The 19,072-nt window shown below is 41.4% G+C and overlaps 1 protein-coding gene across 1 annotated transcript in view; it reads right to left on the bottom strand.

The window, feature by feature from the left end:
* Positions 1–18,401, bottom strand: part of FMN1 (formin 1) — a 432,398-nt gene extending 413,997 nt beyond the window's left edge. Inside the window, exon 1 of the mRNA XM_052647085.1 lies at positions 16,565–18,401. Within this exon, the coding sequence (XP_052503045.1) occupies positions 16,565–18,401 (1,837 nt within the window). The remainder of the gene's footprint in view (positions 1–16,564) is intronic.
* Positions 18,402–19,072: the final 671 nt, after the last annotated feature.

Genomic DNA, 19,072 nt, shown 5'->3' with positions numbered 1-19,072 from the left:
AGAAGTAATCAACAGAAAATTAGATGATGCAAAGGAATGTATCAGTAAGCTGGAAGACACAATAGTGGAAATCACTGAAGATAAACAGAAAAAAGAATAAAAAGAAATACAGAAATGAAGACAGTTTAAGGGACCTTTGGGATAACATCAAGTGTACTGACCATCACATTACAGATTTTCCAGAAAGAAAAGAGAGAGAAAAGGGCAGAGAACATATTTGAAGACATAATAACTGAAAAGTTCCCTAACCTGAAAGAAAACAGACATTTAACCAAAGGAAGCACAGAGAGGCACAGGAAGGATTAACCTAAAAAGACCACACCAAGACACATTCTAATTAAAATCAAAGATAAAGAGAGAAACAAATAAACAAACAAAAAAATGATAAACAGAGAATATTAAAAGCAGCAAGGAAAAAGCAACAACTATACATAGAAACTCCCAGAGGCTATCAACTGACTCTTTAGCAGAAACTGCAAGCCAGAAGGAAGTGGCACAATATATTTAAAAGTGATGAAAGTGAGAAACCTTCGACCAAGAATAAACTACCTGCCAAGGTTGCTGTTCAGATTTGATGAACAAATAGAAAATTTTACAGACAAGCAAAAGCTGAGAGTACAGCATCACCAAACCAGTTTTACAAGAAATGTTAAAGGAATTACTCTAAGCGAAAAAGGTCACACTAGAAACATGAAAATTATGAAAGGAAAAAGCTAATTGGTAAAGAAACATACACAGTAAAGGGAATAAATCACCCATGTACAAAGAGGAAGGCCAAAAGACAAAAGTAATAAAATAATTTATAACTACAATAGAGAGTTAAGGGATACACAAAACAATTAGATGTAAAATATGATTCAGGAAACGGTAAACGTAGTTTGAGGGGAGTAAAATGCAGGGTTGTTAAAATGTGTTTGAAATGAAGAGATCACTGGCTTAAATCATCAGATAGATCTTGACAGATCAACAGATAACTATATGTAAGCTTCATAATAACCACAAACCAAAAATCTGTAATAGATACACAAAAAACAGAAAGGAATCCAACTAACAAGAGAGAGTTATAGATACAGAGAACAAACAAGTCGTTCCCAGACGGCAAGGAGATGGGGGAGGAAATAAATAGGTGAGAGAGATTAGGTTGTACAAAATAAGCCCAGGGTATGAAACGTACAGTATGGGGAATATAGTCAGTAAATATGTATTATTTTTGTATGGTGACAGATAATAACTAGACTTAGGGTAGTGATCAGCTTGAAATGCAGAGACACATTGACTTGCTATGCTGAGTAACAGGAAACGACATAGTGTTGTAGGTTAACTACACTTCAAAAACCAAGAAAATCGAGTAAGAGAGACCGGATTTGTGGTTACCACAGTGAGGGGTGGGAAATGGGAGAACTGGATAAAGGTAGCCAAAGTCAAAACTTCCTGTTGTAAGATAAATAAGTACTAGGATATAATGTACAACTTGATAAAAATTAATAACACTGCTGTATGTCATATATGAAAATTGTTAACAGAGTAAATCCTAAGCAGTCTCATCACAAGAAAAAAATTCTTTTTTCTATTTCTTTAACATTGCATAGATGTTCACTAAATTCATGTGATAATCATTTTATAATGTATGTAAGTCAAGTCATTACACTGTGTACTAAACTTATACAGTGTCAATTATATGTCAATAAAACTGGAAGAAAAAAAATAAGGGAACAATGTCACTTTAAAAATACCATGTGACTTAAGAAATAGAGGCAAATGTAGAATCTTTGAGAGCAAATCGGGAAATTCACATAGAATAACCCATTGTGACCTATTATTGTAGCATCATTTCATCACTGGAAAACACCAAAGGGAGCAGCTTATTGAAATCCCTTCTGCCCAGTGAACCAGTAATGGTCTGTATCTGTAATAATGCTAACATTTTCTAATATGTTAGGAAATATTTTCATCAACATTATTTCATTCGATTCTCAAAAGAACCCTGTGAATTTGATAGTCTTCCATCCTTCAAATGCAGCCAAGGGAGTGATAACGGAGTGTAAAGTCAATATTCTGGAGAAGGGCATGGCCACCCACTCCAGTAGTCTTGCTGGAGAGTCTCATGGGCAGAGGAGCCCGGCCGGCTGTAGTGCAGAGGGTCACAGACAGGCAGACACAACTGAAGCGACTTAACACGCATGCACGCAAAGTCAGTATTTCTCTGGCTCGACAAATTTAGGGGCTCCCCTCCCCCTAGACACCAATGTCTCCAAATCATTCCAGGAAGCACAAGCATGCATGGACCTAATCCCCCTCATCCCTCACTGACACCACCATCCTCACTTGTCTAGAGGCTGAAGGTGCTTCTGGATGCTGCTAGAACTGTTGCTGGGGCGCTGCAGCGAAGGTACCAGGTGCATTGTTTACGCACTCCTGCCCACTTCCCCACCTCCCCTCTCCTCCTTGAAACCAGCTCAAATCCAGTTCCCCATACTGTGCTCCCGGTCACATCCTGCCTCAGCAGCACCGGGAGCAGGGCCCCTTCACCCACAGTCTCTTATGAAGACCCTGCATTCATCACTGTCTTAGGGATGTTTTAGCAAAATTACTCTTTAAATTTCCACACTACTTTCTTATTGCTGTCCTCTCTCCCTCCAAGCCAGGTGTAAGTCAGCAGGGTGTCAGGAGGACACATTATGCTACTTCCAGCGCCGTTCCTCTTCCGGGCTCGGTACCCTCTCCTGTGCCTTGAATCCTGCTTTCCTCTGGAGGAGCTCTGCCTGGTAACCATCCTTTAGGCACTCGAGCAAAAGACTCAGGACAGCAATAACCATCTGATGATTTGGACATGCCCAGACTTGTCTGAATCCTGGGGAGACCATGCGTATACTCAAGCCTCATGTGGTATTTACTCTCTCCACAATTCCTCTGAGCTAAACTGGAAATCAACAACTTTCATTAGCCATAGGATTATTAGGGGTTTCTTCCTCCAAATGCAAAATTCCACCTCAAAACTTAGGTTTCAAAGAGACAAAAACCCCACATCAGAATATCTTAGGGAAAAATGTGTGAATCCTGGATGATCCAACTTACTGCCTCAGGGTAAGACTGTGGCATATGCTGCACAAACATCTGGACCTCTGTGCAGAAGCTCTTCCTCACTCGCTTGGCATGGAGCCCCGTCTCTCCTTAGGACCTTCCTCCCCAGTTATGCCCTCCAGAGGCCCCTCAAGATCTCTGCATGTGGAGGCCTACTGCCCTTGCCACCGTTCTGCTCTGTTGCTCTGTCACTCTGGTGCCTTTGGCTAGCTAATAACTTGGGACCATGGAGGCCATGAAGTTAAAAGATGCTTGCTCCTCAGAAGAAAAGTTAGGACAAACCTAGACAGTGTATTAAAAAGCAGAGACATTGCTTTGCTGACAAAGGTCCATATAATCAAAGCTATGGTTTTTCCAGTAGTCATGTATGGGTGTGAGAGTTGGACCAAGAAGGTTAAGCGCTGAAGAATTGATCATTTTGAGCTGTGGTGTTAGAGAAGACTCTTGAGAGGCCCTTGGATTGCAAGGAGATCAAATCAGTCAATCCTCAAGGAAATCAACCCTGAATACTCATTAGAAAGACTGATGCTAAAGCTGAAGCTCCAATACTCTGGGGACCTGATGCAAAGAGCCAGCTCATTGGAAAAGACTCTGATGCTGGGAAAGACTGAAGGCAGGAGGAGAAGGGGATGACAGAGGATGAGATGGTTGGATAGCATCACTGACTCAATGGACATGAGTTTGAGCAAAATCCAGGAGATAGATGGTGAAGGTCAGGGAAACCTGGTGTGGTGCAATTCATGGGGTTATAAAGAGTTGACACAATGCTGGGGCTTTACCCTGCTTCTGGCCAACAAGAAAGTTTCTTCGTCTCTTTAGACTCATAGAGAACAAAGTTGTGGTTGCTGGTGGGGAAGTGGGGGAAGGGCAGAACTGGGAGTTAGGGATTAGCAGATGCAAACTATTATACACAGAATGGATTAACCACAAGGTCCTACTGTATAGTACAGGGAACTATATTCAATATCCTATGATAAACCATAATGGAAATGAATATGAAAAAGAATATGCATATGAATAACTGAATCACTCTGCCTTTTCCAAAGCAGAAATGAACATAACATTGTAAATCAACTATACTTCAATAAAATAAATATTTAAAACAAAAAACTTTCTGCTTCTCTTGAATAGCTCTTCCATTCTGTGAAACTGCTGGGCTCCTGCTTTCAAAGTTCTTTATTCCCTTCATGCTAAAGCTCCTTCTTCCTAGAGTATAGTGAAAGTGAAAGTGAAGTTGCTCAGTCGTGTCCTAATCTGCGACCCTGTGGACTATGTCACACCAGGCTCCTCTGTCCATGAGATTCTCCAGGCAAGAATACTGGAGTGGGTTGCCATTTCCTTCTCTAGGGGATCTTCCCGACCCAGGGATTGAACCCGGGTCTCCTGCATTGCAGGCAGACGTTTTAACCTCTGAGCCACCAGGGAAGCCTGGGAGAACGAGGAAATGTCTATACACAGACTTTTGGTCCAGACTTGTTTTCTTGTGATACTTCTTCCACTGTCCACTGCTCCTCCCTATGGTTCAATAGCCTTCAAGGTTCCCCCAAGTCCCTCTCCACCCTATACATATCTGAATCCCAACTCTAGTTCTGTCTTGGAAGGCTCTGGGCCAGATAAAAAGCACCGGGTTCAGTGCAGTGGAACAATCCAGGAACAAAAGAAGGAAGGAACCCCAGACCTTGCTGTGGCAGGAGGCTGAGCTGCCAGGCCACACAGAGGAACTCCAGGAGGATGGTATGGCCCAATATCACAGGCCTAAGGCCACAAAAATGTACTAAATATGGATTTAAGCACATTTAAGAACTATCTAACAGAAGCTGCTTTCTTGTACATAATGAGGAATTTGATGAAAGAAGATGAGCAGTAACAGTCATCTACTTGATAAAAGCCATCAAGAGGGAGAGAGTGGCCCAGAGTAGCCTTCACAGCTTTCAAAACATACCTTCTTCCAGAAGAGCCCATGAGGAATGAAATAAAACACAGAATCTCAGTATTCAGAATTCTGCTTTATCAATTTGATAAAAATGCTTCTAATCCAATTACAACTTTAAAATTTTGAGTCTTTTATATCCCACAACCAATGATGCTATGAGACAGAATGGTTGAGTTATAAAAAGGAAGGAAGAGAGGAAGGGAAGGAAGGAAGGAAGAAAGAGAAAGAGAGAAAGAAAGGGAGGGACAAAGAAAGAAAGGGCAGAAGAAAGAAAATTTTCTTCAAAATTTAGTGTCTATTTATTTATAAAGACTTTTCAGCAGCTGTAACTTTTTATCACATTATTAATGCTGCCATTTCCACATCTTAGGAATGACTTTAGATGGATGGATAAGGCCTAGGTAGGGCCACAGATTGCCACCCGTGCTTTAAATATTGTGCTCTGACTCCAAGAATAGAAAAGAGACAAGTGAAAAACAACTTCACAGAAGGTGCTATCCTCAAAGCACAATTGGACTTTAATTTGGGAAAAAATTCACATATATAGAACTACCTTGGGGTTTTAAAACATCAGATCATGGTCATGGTCCTGGCTTTTGAAACTTATTCCCTTTCAAAAAACAAAATTTAAATGAGAGGAAACACTCAGCATTTATTTTACAAGGAAACTGACCTCAAAATACAAATTATTCATTAGTAGAAAATCCATTTTGTATTTCATATGTTATTGGCTAATCTTAACTTGAGATAATTGGGGAAGATATTTTAAAATTCCTTTTGTGCTTTTCATAGAAAGCAATCAAGCACAATGGGCTATCAATTGACGTTAAATATAAGAGTTTTGTTTTTAAAACCTAGATGATTTTTTCTCAATCCACAGACTGAAAACTGTATCACAAAATCTTTCAATTATTTCTTTCACTTCCTCTAGTTTGTACTTTAGAGGCAGAAAGGTCATATGACAAAGAGATGAAATGCTATAATAATCACTTATTATGAAGATAACCATGGTTCTATATCACACACACCGCACATACACACACCTTCTTTTTCATCCTGTTGCCCTTTTAAAATTCCCCTCTGTTTTTCTGCATTTCCTAGTCTTCATGGTGCAGCCTATCTGCATCACCTTGTCTCTCATTTGCCCTCCAGATCTACTCGGACCCTTCTCCATTCTCCCCTGGGCCCTGGAAGGCTGAGCTTGGAGACTCCCACCCACTTCCTTACACTCTGCCCTCTGGGTGGTTCACTTGGAGGAAGTTCAGGCAGAAGACAAACAGAAAGTGAGGCCATGGTATTTATTCCACAGCTTCCTCTCTGCTAAGTACCTCTGCAATAGGATACCATTCTTGCCCTGTGGCCCTCCCCTTTAAGCTCCCCTGTTTGGGTTCCATTGAGCCCCACTTCCCTTGCTCCTTCAGGCCTGGGTATTTGTTCCCTGTCAGGACCCTGTCTAACCCAGAAGACTTTCTTTTTTAAAAAATTTATTTTATTGAAGTATAATTGATTTACAATGTTGTGTTAATTACTGATGTACAGCGATGTACACACAACTATGTATGTACAGTTACACATACATATACATTTTTTCATATATATATGATAATTGGGAAAGATTATACATTCTTTTCCATTATGGTTTATTACAGGCTAGGAATATAGTTTCCTGTGCTATACAATAGGTCTTCATTGTTTACCCAGTCTATATACACTTGTTTGCACCTACTAATCCCAAACTCCCAATCCATTCCTCTCCTACCCTACCTCCCCCTTGGCAACCACAAGTCTGTTCTCTGTATCTGTGGGTATGTTTCTGTTTCTTAAATAACTTCATTTGTGTCATATTTTAGATTCTACATGTAAGTTATATCATATGGTATTTGTTTCTGATTTACTTCACTTAATATGATAAAATCTAGCAAATCTATGTTGCTGCAAATAGCATTATTTAATTCACTTTTATGACTGAAAGGTATTCCATTGCATATACATACCATATCTTCTTTATCCATTCCTTTGTCAATGGGCATTTAGCTTGTTTCCATGTCCTGGCTACTGTAAATACTGCTGCTATGAACACAGGGATGCATTTATCTTTTTGAATTATAGTTTTGTGCAGATATATGCCCAGGTGTGAGATTGCTGGATCATACCACAAATCTAGTTTTAGGTTTGTGAGGAACCTCTGGCTTGAAACTCAACATTCAAAAAACAAAGATCACGGCATCCAGCCCCATCACTTCATGGCAAATAGATGGAGAAGCAATGGAAGCAGTGACAGACTTTATTTTGAGGGGCTCCAAAATCACTGCAGATGAAGACTGCAGTCATGAAACTAAAAGATGCTTGCTCCTTGGAAGAAAAGCTATGAAAAACCTAGACAGCATATTAAAAAGCAGAGACATTACTTTGCTGACAAAGGTCTGGCTAGTCAAAGCTATGGTTTTTCCAGTAGTCATTATGGATGTGAGAGTTGGTCCATAAAGAAAGCTAATCACCAAAGAATTGATGCTTTTGAACTGTGGTGTTGGAGAAGACTTGGACTTGAGAGTCCCTTGGACTGCAAGGAGATCCAACCAGTCCATCCTAAAGGATATCAGTCCTGAACATTTATTGGAAGGACTGATGCTGGTGCTGAAGCTCCAGTATTTTGGCCACCTGATTCTAAGAACTGACCCATTGGAAAGACCCTGATGCTGAGAAAGACTGAAGGCAGGAGGAGCAGGGGATGACAGAGGATGAGATGGCTGGACAGCATCACCAACTTGGTGGACATGAGTTTAAGCAAGCTCCGGGAGTCAGTGATGGACAGGGAAGCCTGGCGTGCTGCAGAACATGGGGTCTCAAAGAGTCGGACACAACTGAACAACTGAACTGAACTGAATTGAGAAACCTCTATAGTATTTCCACAGTGGCTGTGCCAGCTTACATTCCCACCAACAGTGTAGGAGATTCAGTAGCCTTTCTGAACTTCCTTCTTCTCTTGGTTTCTGGATATTGCTCCCTTTCATCTAATCCTGCTTTCCTGACTAATCCTTCTGGAGCATGGCTGTCATAGCTCACTAGCAACGTGCATATGCCTTTGTAACAGTGCTCTAACCTCAACACTGAGCTTCTTGCTTCTTTAAAGAACATGGGGAAGACACAGAAAATTGTGGTATAGATTCACCACCCACCCCAAAACATATATACACACACACAACCCCTGTAGGTGTATAGGTGTACATTTTTCTTTAAAAATTAGTTCAGTAACACTTTGAAAATCATAACAGTGACAGATTTTATTTTCTTGGGCTCCAAAATCACTGTGGATGGTGACTGCAGCCATGAAATTAAAAGATGCTTGCTCCTTGGAAGAAAAGCTAGACAGCATATTAAACAAACATAGACAGCATAATAAAAACAGAGACATCAACACAATAATAGTAGGAGAATTTAACACTCACTTACACCAATGGACAGATCATTAAAACAGAAAATTAATAAGGAAACACAAGTCTTAAATGATACATTAGATGCAATGGATTTCATTGACATCTTCAGGACATTCCATCCAAATGCAGAAGAATACACCTTCTTCTCAAGTGAACATGGAACGTTCCCGAGGATAGGCCACATTCTGGGTTACAAATCAAACCTCAGTAAATTTAAGAAAATTGAAATCATATCAAGCATCTTCTCCAACCACAACTCAATGAGACTAGACATCAATTACAAGAAAAAAACTGTAAGAAAAACAAACTCATGGAGATTAAGCAACATGTTTCTAAATAAACAACAGGTTACTGAAGAAATCAAAAGGGAAATCAAAAAATTTCTAGAAGCAAATGACAATGAAAACATGACAACTTCTTATAGCAATGCAATCCTACCTCAAGAAACAAGAGAAATATCGAATAGACAACCTAACTTTACACCTAAAAGAACTGGAAAAGGAAGAACAAACCCCCCCCCCCCCACCAAATCAGTAGAAGGAAAGAAATCATAAATATCTGAGCAGAAATAAATGAAAAAGAAATGAAAGAAACAATAGTAAAGATGAATAAAACTAAAAGCTGGTACTCTGAGAAGACAAACAAAATTGACAAGCCTTAGCTAGACTCAAGAAAAAAAGAGAAGAATCAAATCAACAAAATTAGAAATGAAAAAGGAGAGGTTACAACAGAGAGTGCAGAAATACAAAGGATTATAAGAGACTATTATGAACAGTTATATGGCAATAAAATGAATAACCTGGAAGAAATAGACAGATTCTTAGAAAAGTTCAATCGTCCAAGACAGAACCAGGAAGAAATAGAAATTATGAACAACCCAATTACAACCACTGAAATTGAAGCTGTGATCAAAAATCTCCCAAAAAACAAAAGCCTGGGACCAGATGGCTTCACAGGAGAATTCTATCAAATATTTAGAGAAGAGTTAATGCCTATCCTTCTAAAACTCTTTCAAAAAATTGCAGAGGAAGGAACACTACCAAACACTACCAAACATTCTATGAGGCCACCATCACCCTGCTGCCAAAACCAGACAAAAACTACACAAAAAAAGAAAACTACAGGCCAGTATCACTGATGAACATAGATGCAAAAATCTTCAACACAATTTTAGCAAACAAAATTCAGCAACACATCAAAAAGCTCATACACCATGACCAAGTTGGGTTTATTCCAGGGATGCAAAGATTCTTCAATATATGCAAATCAATCAATGTGATACATCATATTAAATTGAAAGATAAGAGCCATATGATAATCTCAATAGATGCAGAAAAAGCCGTTGACAAAATTCAGCACCTATTTATGATTAAAACTCTTCAAAAAAATGGGGATAGAAGGAACCTACCTCGACATAGTAAAGGCCATATATGAGAAGACCACAGCCAACATTATTCTCAATGGTGAGAAACTAATAGCACTCTCCCTAAGATCAGGAACAAGACAAGGGTGTCCACTTTCACCACTATTATTCAACATAGTTCTGGAAGTCCTAGATACAGCAATTAGAGAAGAAAAAGAAATAAAAGGAATCCAGATTGGAAAAGAAGAAGTAAAGCTCTCACTGTTTGCAGATACTGTACAGGATACTGTACATAGACAACCCTAAAGACAGTATCAGAAAATTGCGAGAGCTAATCAGTGAATTTAGCAAAGTTGCAGGATACAAAATCAATACAGAGAAATCACTTGCATTTCTATACAATAACAATGAAAAATCAGAAAGAGAAATTAAGGAATAAATCCCATTCACCATTGCAACAAAAAGAATTAAATATCTAGGAATAAACTTACCTGCGGAGACAAAAGAACTGTACACAGAAAATTATAAGACACTGATGAAAGAAATCAAAGATGACATAAACAGATGGAGAGATATTCCATGTTCCTGGGTAGGAAGAATCAATATTGTAAAAATGACTATACTACCAAATGTAATCTACAGATTCAATGCAATCCCTATCAAATTACCAATGGCATTTTTCATAGAACTAGAACAAAAAATTACACAATTCATATGGAAACACAAAAGACCCCGAATAGCCAAAAGAGTCTTGAGAAAGAAGAATGGAGCTGGAGGAATCAACCTTCCTGACTTCAGATTATACTACAAAGTTACAGTCACCAAGACACTATGGTACTTGTACAAAACAGAAATATAGGCCAATGGAATAAGATAGAAAGCCCAGAAATAAACCCATGCACCTATGGGTACCTTATTTTTTACAAAGGAGGCAAGAATATACAATGGGGCAAAGATAGAGTCTTCAATAAATGGTGCTGGGAAAACTGGACAGCTACATGTACAAGAATGAAATTAGAACACGTCCTAACACCACACACAAAGATAAACTCAAAATGGATTAAAGACCTAAATGTAAGACCAGAAACTATAAAACTCTTAGAGGAAAACATAGGCAGAACCCTTGATGACATAAATCAAACCAAGATCCTCCATGACCCACATCCTAGAGTAATGGAAATAAAAACAAAAGTAAACAAGTGGGACCTGATTAAACTTAAAAGCTTTTGCACAGTAAAGGAAACTCTAAGCAAGGTGAAAAGACAACCCTAAGAACGGGCGAGAAAAACAGCAAATGAAACAACTGACAAAGGATTAATTTTCAAAATATACAAGCAGCTCGTACAACTCAATGCTAGAAAAACAAACAACCCAATCAAAAAGTGGGAAAAACAGACATTTCTCCAAATAAGACATACAAATGGCTAACAAACACATGAAAAGATACTCAACATCACTCATTATTAGAGAAATGCAAATCAAAACCACAGTGAGGTATCACCTCACACTGGTCAGAATGGCCATCATCAAAAAGTCTACAAACAGTAAATGCTGGAGAGGGTGTGGAGAAAAGGGAATGCTCTTGCACTGTTGGTGGGAATGTAAATTGATACACCCACTATGGAAGATGGTATGGAGATTCCTTAAAAAACTCGGAATAAAACCACCATATGACCCAGCAATCCCACTCCTAGGCATATATCCTGAAGAAACCAAGTATCCTATTGTTCACTGCAGCACTATTTACAATAGCTAGAACATGAAAGCAACCTAAATATCCATGGATGGATGAATGGATAAAGAATTTGTGGTACATATACACAATGGAATGTTACTCAGCCATAAAAGGGAACATATTTGAGTCAGTTCTGATGAGGTAGATGAACCTAGAACCTATTATACAGAGTGAAGTGAGTCAGAAAGAGAAAGATAAATATCGTATTCTAATGCACATACACGGAATATAGAAAAATGGTACTCAAGAATTTATTTACAGAGCAGAAATGGAGAAACAGACATAGAGAATAGACTTACGGACATCAGGAGAGGGGAGGAGAGGGTGAGATGTATGGAAAGAGTAACATGGAAACTTACATTACCATATGTAAAATAGATAGCCAACAGGAATTTGCTTTATGGCTCAGGAAACTCAAACAGGGGCTCTGTATCAACCTAGAGGGGTGGGATGGGGAGGGAGATGGGAGGGAGGTTCAAAAGGGAGGGGATATATGTATACCTATGGCTGATTCATGTTGAGGTTTGATAGAAAACAAGAAAATTCTGTAAAACAACTATCTTTCAATAAAAAAAATAAATTAAAACACACACTGAGACATCACTTTGCCAGTAAAGATCCATATAGCCAAAGCTATGTGTTTTCCAGAGAGTTGGACCATAAAGAACACTGAGCACCAAAGAACTGATCCTTTCGAACTGTGGTGCTGGAGAAAACTCATGAGAGCCCCTTGGACAGCAAGGAGATCAAATCAGTCAATCATAAAGGAAATCAACCCTGAATGGAAAGACTGAGGCAGAAGCTGAAGCTCCAATAACTAGGCCACCTAACGTGAAGAGCTGACTCATTGGAAAAGAACCTGATGCTTGAAAAGATTGAGAGCAGAAGGAAGAAAAGGCAATAGAGGATGAGATAGTGGATGGCATCACTGACTCAAAGAACATGAGTTTGAGCAAACCTAGGGAGATAGTGAACAACAGGGAAGCCTGGCATGCTGCAGTTCATGGGGTCACAAAGAGTCAGACACCACTTAGCTACTGAACAACAGCAACTCTAAAAATCATAAAAGTGACACATTTGTTACAACCAGTGTAAACATATGTAAAGCAAACTCAAAGCTCTTCCCCAGTACTTCTGGTTCCTTCCCCTTCCCCTCACTCACCTTCACCTTGCCTTGCCCTTAGATATAGAATGTGAACACCTTGGACTATCTTTCTTTACACCGTTTCCATGACATACAAACCCATACCAAACATATATACTCATATATAGAAAGGAGTGTGATTTTCAGTCTTTAGAAAAACAGAGCATACTCTACCTTATCTTTCAACTTACTAAATATCTAGTTCCATTCTTTAGAGATTAAATATATTTAAATTTATGTAGCTATTTCTCTATTGATTGACACTCCACTTTTTTTTCCAGCTGCTTTGGCTACTACACATAATGTTGCGATAAACACCCTTATACATATATTCTTACTAGTGCACCTATTTCTGTGACCTAAAGTCCTAAAATAGGGTTGGTAGGTCAAAGTTACATATAGTTTCAATTACACATGGAATCTTCCCAGATCAGGGATTGAACCTGTGTCTCCTTCATTGGCAGGCAGATTCTTTACCACTGAGCCACCAGGGAAGCCCTGATCTTACTTTCTGTCAACAAAAATTACAGATAATTTTCTATGTGTTACATACTTTTAGTAGTCAGCTTCAATGGCTGGATATAGCCATTAGTGTTGTGGAGCTTCTTAAAAATTTTTTGGGGATTTATCAAACCACAATATCAATAAACAGGGGGAATTGATATCTACTTCCCATAATGTTGTCCAAAGAGAAATCAAAGCTTTGACAGTAGCATTAAATACAACAAAATCTACTATAAATATGCCTCTCAATCCTGAATCAGTTGACATTAATTACATCTTTTGATGGGCACAAGCACTGATCAAATGATTCACAATATCAAAAGGAACTATGCCTGAGGCATGTGGCTCCATCACCACCTCAGTAACTTCAAAGGAGAAAGATCATGAGATTGCTGAGCAGAGCACTGCAGCACTGGGGATCTTCCTGAGTATGGTAACCCAAGTTCCATGTGATTCTTCCGGCATTAAAAGGGTCTATTTCAGATCAAAGGTAAAAGAAGGCCAGAGAAACAGAAGGGAATCCCAGCCCCAAGGATATCACTATCCAGGTTAACACAACTAGAGTCCCTCAGGCTTGAGAAAATATTACATTCCACAAAGGCTTGGGAACATAACATACAGCAGTTTCCATAAAACCAGGGTGGCAGTGAGGTGAGGATGAGGGTGTGGGAAGAGGAGGGCCAGAGAAGACAAATCTGGCCACCATCCATTGTTAGCATATTCTCTGTTTGATCATATCACCATCAGACAAGAAATTCCTGTGCACAGACCTGGGAATGAAAAGTAAGGAAAATTATAATGCCAAAAGGAGGTGGACCAAGAGCGGTCACGCCATTTCCTGTGTGGATGGTAATGCTGGCTTTCACTGCCTGGTCTTGTGAGAAGGAGAACCAGGTTTCAGTCTTTCCTGGGAATTACTACTTGCCCATAACACTAGAGCCCTCCAACTGGAACCAGATCTCATTATTTTGCCAGACTTAATCTCTTACTTGAGTAGTTAATAAGCGCTTTCAATAACCTTAATCGCATCACTTCAATTAAATGCCCAGATGCTATTTCCACAGGAAATAAATGTCTACAGACCATAAACTCAACTTGGTTAATAGCTAACGTGGGAGAAAGGTGGGAACTGCACTCAGATAAAGGGCTACTGTTGGGTGATGGTAAATGAATGATCCACCCTCACATGGGGCTGTCTGAGGCCTCCGTTGGGATATGGAGGTAGGAGAAGTGAAATGAAACACAAAGGCAGCTGGAAGCAGGAAACTTCTCCCTGTGTGGACCCACCAGCTGCTGAAAGTCACTGAAGGATCCATAAAACAATGAGGATCATGGCCACCGAGAACGGGGACTTATGGGAGACAGGAGACAGGAACACAAGATACAGATGAAAAATAGTATCTGGAGAACTCCCTCCCTTCACACTTTTCAAAGAAGGATGATGATAAGAAACAATGTTTGGATGTCCCAGAGGAAGGTCCCAGCAAAATAGAAGTTACCCATGCCAGAAAAACAAGGTTTTTCCTGCTCCCATTTTTCTGCCTTCCAATGCCTTTTTTTTAAATAAAATGTTAGAAGCACAGGCAGTCTTCCTGCCAAGGAATCTATGAGATTTTAATGACTGGATCCTAAAGTGCTGTGAAGATCCCAGCAGAAAGCTGGGCCAAAGAAAAGGGAATGGTTCTGAGCAACTGTATGGAGAGGTCTCGTGAAAGGGTGACCATCCGTTGAACTGGCCCTTCAGTGAGTTCAAGGTCAGTCATCAGAGAAACTGAATGTCCTCTGTGTGCCTACCTTGACCCAGATGCAATAGAACTTTTATAACATCTTTTTTTAATAGAAAAAGGACAACAAAATAAAAAGATAATTCTAAGTTGGGATGGGGGGACATTTACTGAAATTCAGTGTACTTATTGTAGTTTCTGGAGAAGTGGCACACCCAGTCATAGGATTTAGTGTGACTTTTGAAAAGAGCCTTTGGGATTGTGGTGGCTCTTGCATGCCCAGTCTCTAGAAGTCTCTGTCTAATAATTGCAGAGAGCTTCCTTTCCATATTTTGAAAGCTCCAGCATCCACACAGAGAAAGGATTTTCATCACTAGGGTTCTATGACACATGACATAAAATCTACAATTATATGACTTTGCTGATGAAGCAGTTTGGTTCTATTAGGAAGTAGCAAGTTTCATCAAACTGAGAGCAGTATACTACAAACACAAAATGAAGAACATTTACTACACTTTAAAGAATCACACCCTGGATCAGTGATCTAGAGAAATTTATAAAATGGCAAGAGTCCAAAATGAACAGAAGCTTTTTAAATTCCTCTTTCCTAGATAGATATTTTTATCTCAAAAATTTCACATGATGTTTCCTCTCACCTTTAAGGGACTCTGTGTTATATTACAAGCCTAGACAAGGCATTGACCATATGCTGTGAAATGACTACTGAAAAAGAACCTATTACCTACACAAAGGCATGCAATACCCTGGGTACCTGGCTGCACTGAACTGGAACATTGTGTGAATACAGGAGTGGCACTTTAATAAACTTTTTGGGTCTTAAAGAACCCACTTATAGAACTGCCAGAACTATTTTCATGTAAAATTTTAAATCACATGGAACATACAAGCCAAATTAGCTCTTTAGCACTTTCTGCATAAGACACGATGTTATACCAGTAACAGCAAAAACCCATATATAAAACATAACTTCATGATAAACAGTACTTTGTGCTTATTTGAGAAATAAAAAAAGAGTTAAAAAAAAAACAGAAAATCTGAACCAAGTTTCTTCAAGTTAGAAGGAATTCATCCCTCTTCTAGTATTTAAAAAAATTTTTTTGTCATAAAATAAGACCACTTACAAAAGTGATCACTGTAAAGAAGCAAAACCAAAACCTGAAACCTCTGACAAGAGAGGCGCAAAGACACAGTATGCTTCCACTCTTAGGGAATCCCAACCAATCCAGGCTACCCCAGCAGTGTGAAGAGCAGAATTTAGGTCAAGGGGCCAATCAGCATCAAAGGCAGTGACAAGTTGCTACTTCTCTCTGCCCAGTCCTGTTTCCTTTGAGAGTCCTGTGTTCAGCAACCATGGAGGCAGCTTTAGAGCATGCCGAAACAAACAAACAAAAAAAATTTAAGGCATTTACAAAATATTGCTTCTAGAAGCAACTACACCCCTAACCCCATGAGTCAACACCACCTCCACACTCCTTAATAACACTCCCAGCTGTACTGTTACAAGGTGAATTGACTTGGCCAAGGAATATCGATTCATTGTTAATTAGCCAGTCTCTGAATAGCATGAGCAGATTGCCTGTGGGTCGCCCGTGAACACACGTAAAGCATTTTAAACTGGGACTAACCTGGAGGTGACTGGTGCTGGGGCTGAGCTGTGGTCCTCCCGGGCCCCAAGGTCTTTTCCAAAGGTTCCCCGGGCACCAACCGAAGTTGGCCCACTCTGAGGGAGGTCGAGCTGGCCCCTTTGGTCTCCGTGACCTTGGCAGAGGATGGTGGCTCCAAGGTGTCAGCAGAGAGGGACCCAGAGAAAGCACGGCTCCTTCCAGAAAGAGAGTCATCAAGAGCGGCTTCTCTCTCTCCAGGTGGTGAGGAGAGCCGGAGGATCCTATGATGCTGCTGAGGGCTGGGGAGCCTTGGAGAGAGAGGTGAGGGAACAGGTGACATCCGTTTGCGCGTGCTGGGTGGAAAGGCTGAATTATTAATTACCGTGCCAAGAGCAGCCAGCGCTAGTGGGGGCAGCCTTTTCTCATCACTTCCAGGGTCCACGCCACCATGGGGCAGATCCAGAAACAAGGTTTTGCGGCTGCCTCTTCCAAGCCCAGCTCCCCTCCTGCTCCTGGTTTCTGGGAGGGTGTGGGCGCCAATTGTGCCAAAGGAAAAGCCCAGCCGTTTGCCCTCAGCAGCATCATCTAACTTCTCGCTCTCTATCACCTTCAGGAGGACCTTGTTCACAGCCCCCTCAGTGCTGGCTGGGGGGCATTCCCCAGCTGATGGCTGCCATGACCTGTCCCTTTGCTGTTCCTGGTCCAGGCCCCTGGCTCCCCAGGCCCCAGCCTCAGCTCCCGGGAGGGTGAGCAAGTCTACACCTGGTGTGAACTCAGCTGGGGCTGCTAGGCCAGGGGCAATCTTTCCCTCACCCTCAGGATGCGTTTTGACTACTCGCTGTACCTGAGTGGACAGATCCTGGACTCTGGCCACCACTCTGGAGACAGACTTCTTCCTATGAGTCCACTCAGCAGCCTTCGCTCTCCGGCGTGTCTCTACAGCTGGTTCTTTCTCAGGCTCCTTGTGACTTTCAGTCAAGCCTGTTTGCTGATGCACCAGCCTGCGAGGGGTTCTCTTCAGCTCCGTGGAGCTGCAGTCAGGGGGCAGCACGCCTCTTCCTAGCCCCGCATCTTCAGAAGGCTTCTTGATGCTTCCCAAGGCAGAGTCAGCATCCAGTGTCCTGGGGACCTCTAGGGTGCATCTCTCTCTCCTCTGCAGGGATGAAGTAAGCTCCCCATTGAGGAGCAAGTTGCCTCTCTCCTCCAGAAGCCAAAGATGAGACCTTGTTCGAGAGAGAGGAAGAGAACTGCTGAAATAGACCTGGTCCTTCCCCAGCAGAGGAGCCAATTCCTGTCCTCCATGCCCCTTTCTTTTTGTCCTCTTCTGCAGGGAGCTTTGAGTGAGCCCCTCAAAGCTCTCTCTCCTTCCACCAAACCTCCGGGCCTTTTTGTTCCCGTGGGAGCTCCTCTTGTTGAGACAGCCCACGGAGGGCTCCCCAAGCCAGTCGCCAGCACTCTGGAAACAGTCATCCTCGGAGGCCAGGCTCACAGAGAGTTCAGGCAGCTTCCCCTCCTGGTTCCCCATTGTAATCCCCAGGACGTGGCCTGAGCTCAGCAGACCGGCCAGCAGTCTCTCCCTCTCGGCAGTGAGTTTGTACAGTTCAGTCAGAATGTCTTTCGTGGGAGTCGGCTTGAAAAAGATGTCGCCTGGATGTTCGTTTGGCTGCAGACTGAGGCTGTGGAGGTCGGACCCCTCCCTGACTTGGTAGCAGTTGTGAAACCCTTTACTGGCTCTGTCTAGAGTTACAGTGTCCTTGTACGAAAATCCTCTGACTTCGCCCCTTGGAAGATAGAAGCTGATGTAGCAGACTTCGGTAATGGGTTTACGCAATTGGAGGGTGCAGTGAGTGCCTTCCATTATGCCTACCTAATTATTCATGCCTCGGAGATGCTGGTCTGTGGTCAGGCTTCTGAGGCTCCAGTGGTGGGGCATGTGATGGTGGCAGTGTGGGGAAAGCAGCTGACAGTCATCTCCAGCAACGAGACTGCCTGTGAGGGAAATGGGAGGAAAGCAGCTAGTCTTAACAGACTGCAGGAATCACATACCGACAGAAATCAAAGCGTTACCGGTCTTACTCTTCCTCTCTGGCTGCTCAGTCAACTCAAGACATCAGCCAGAAGGCTGACTGTAACCTCTTCCCCGCTCCCGGCCCACCCTTGACTAGCAAAGCTTTTCTACAGCTGAGAATAGGAGAGTGCTCTAATATTAGCCCCAAGACAAAAGTCCCTTTGTCCCTTTGCCCTATGCGGGAACTTAATGTATACCCTGAGCAGGTCTCTCAACTTTTCAAGGTTTCGTTTAGGTTCTTCTATAAAGCAGAGCTAACATACCTCCCAGAAATCCTGAGGAGAGGGGACTTTGAGATCCTTAGAAAACATAGCCACTTTAGTAACTCGAATTTGGAAGAGTACTTTGCAAAAATGAGTCAAACCATTTACTCTCCAAGAAGCATCTTCTAAGATTTGAGATTATGGATCAGACAGTAAAGAATCTGCCTGCAATGCAAGAGACCCGGGTTCCATCCCTGG

This window comes from Budorcas taxicolor, chromosome 10, assembly GCF_023091745.1.
Source record: "Budorcas taxicolor isolate Tak-1 chromosome 10, Takin1.1, whole genome shotgun sequence".
NCBI classification, from domain to species: Eukaryota; Metazoa; Chordata; class Mammalia; order Artiodactyla; family Bovidae; genus Budorcas; species Budorcas taxicolor.
This window is presented reverse-complemented; position numbering and strand designations above follow the sequence as displayed.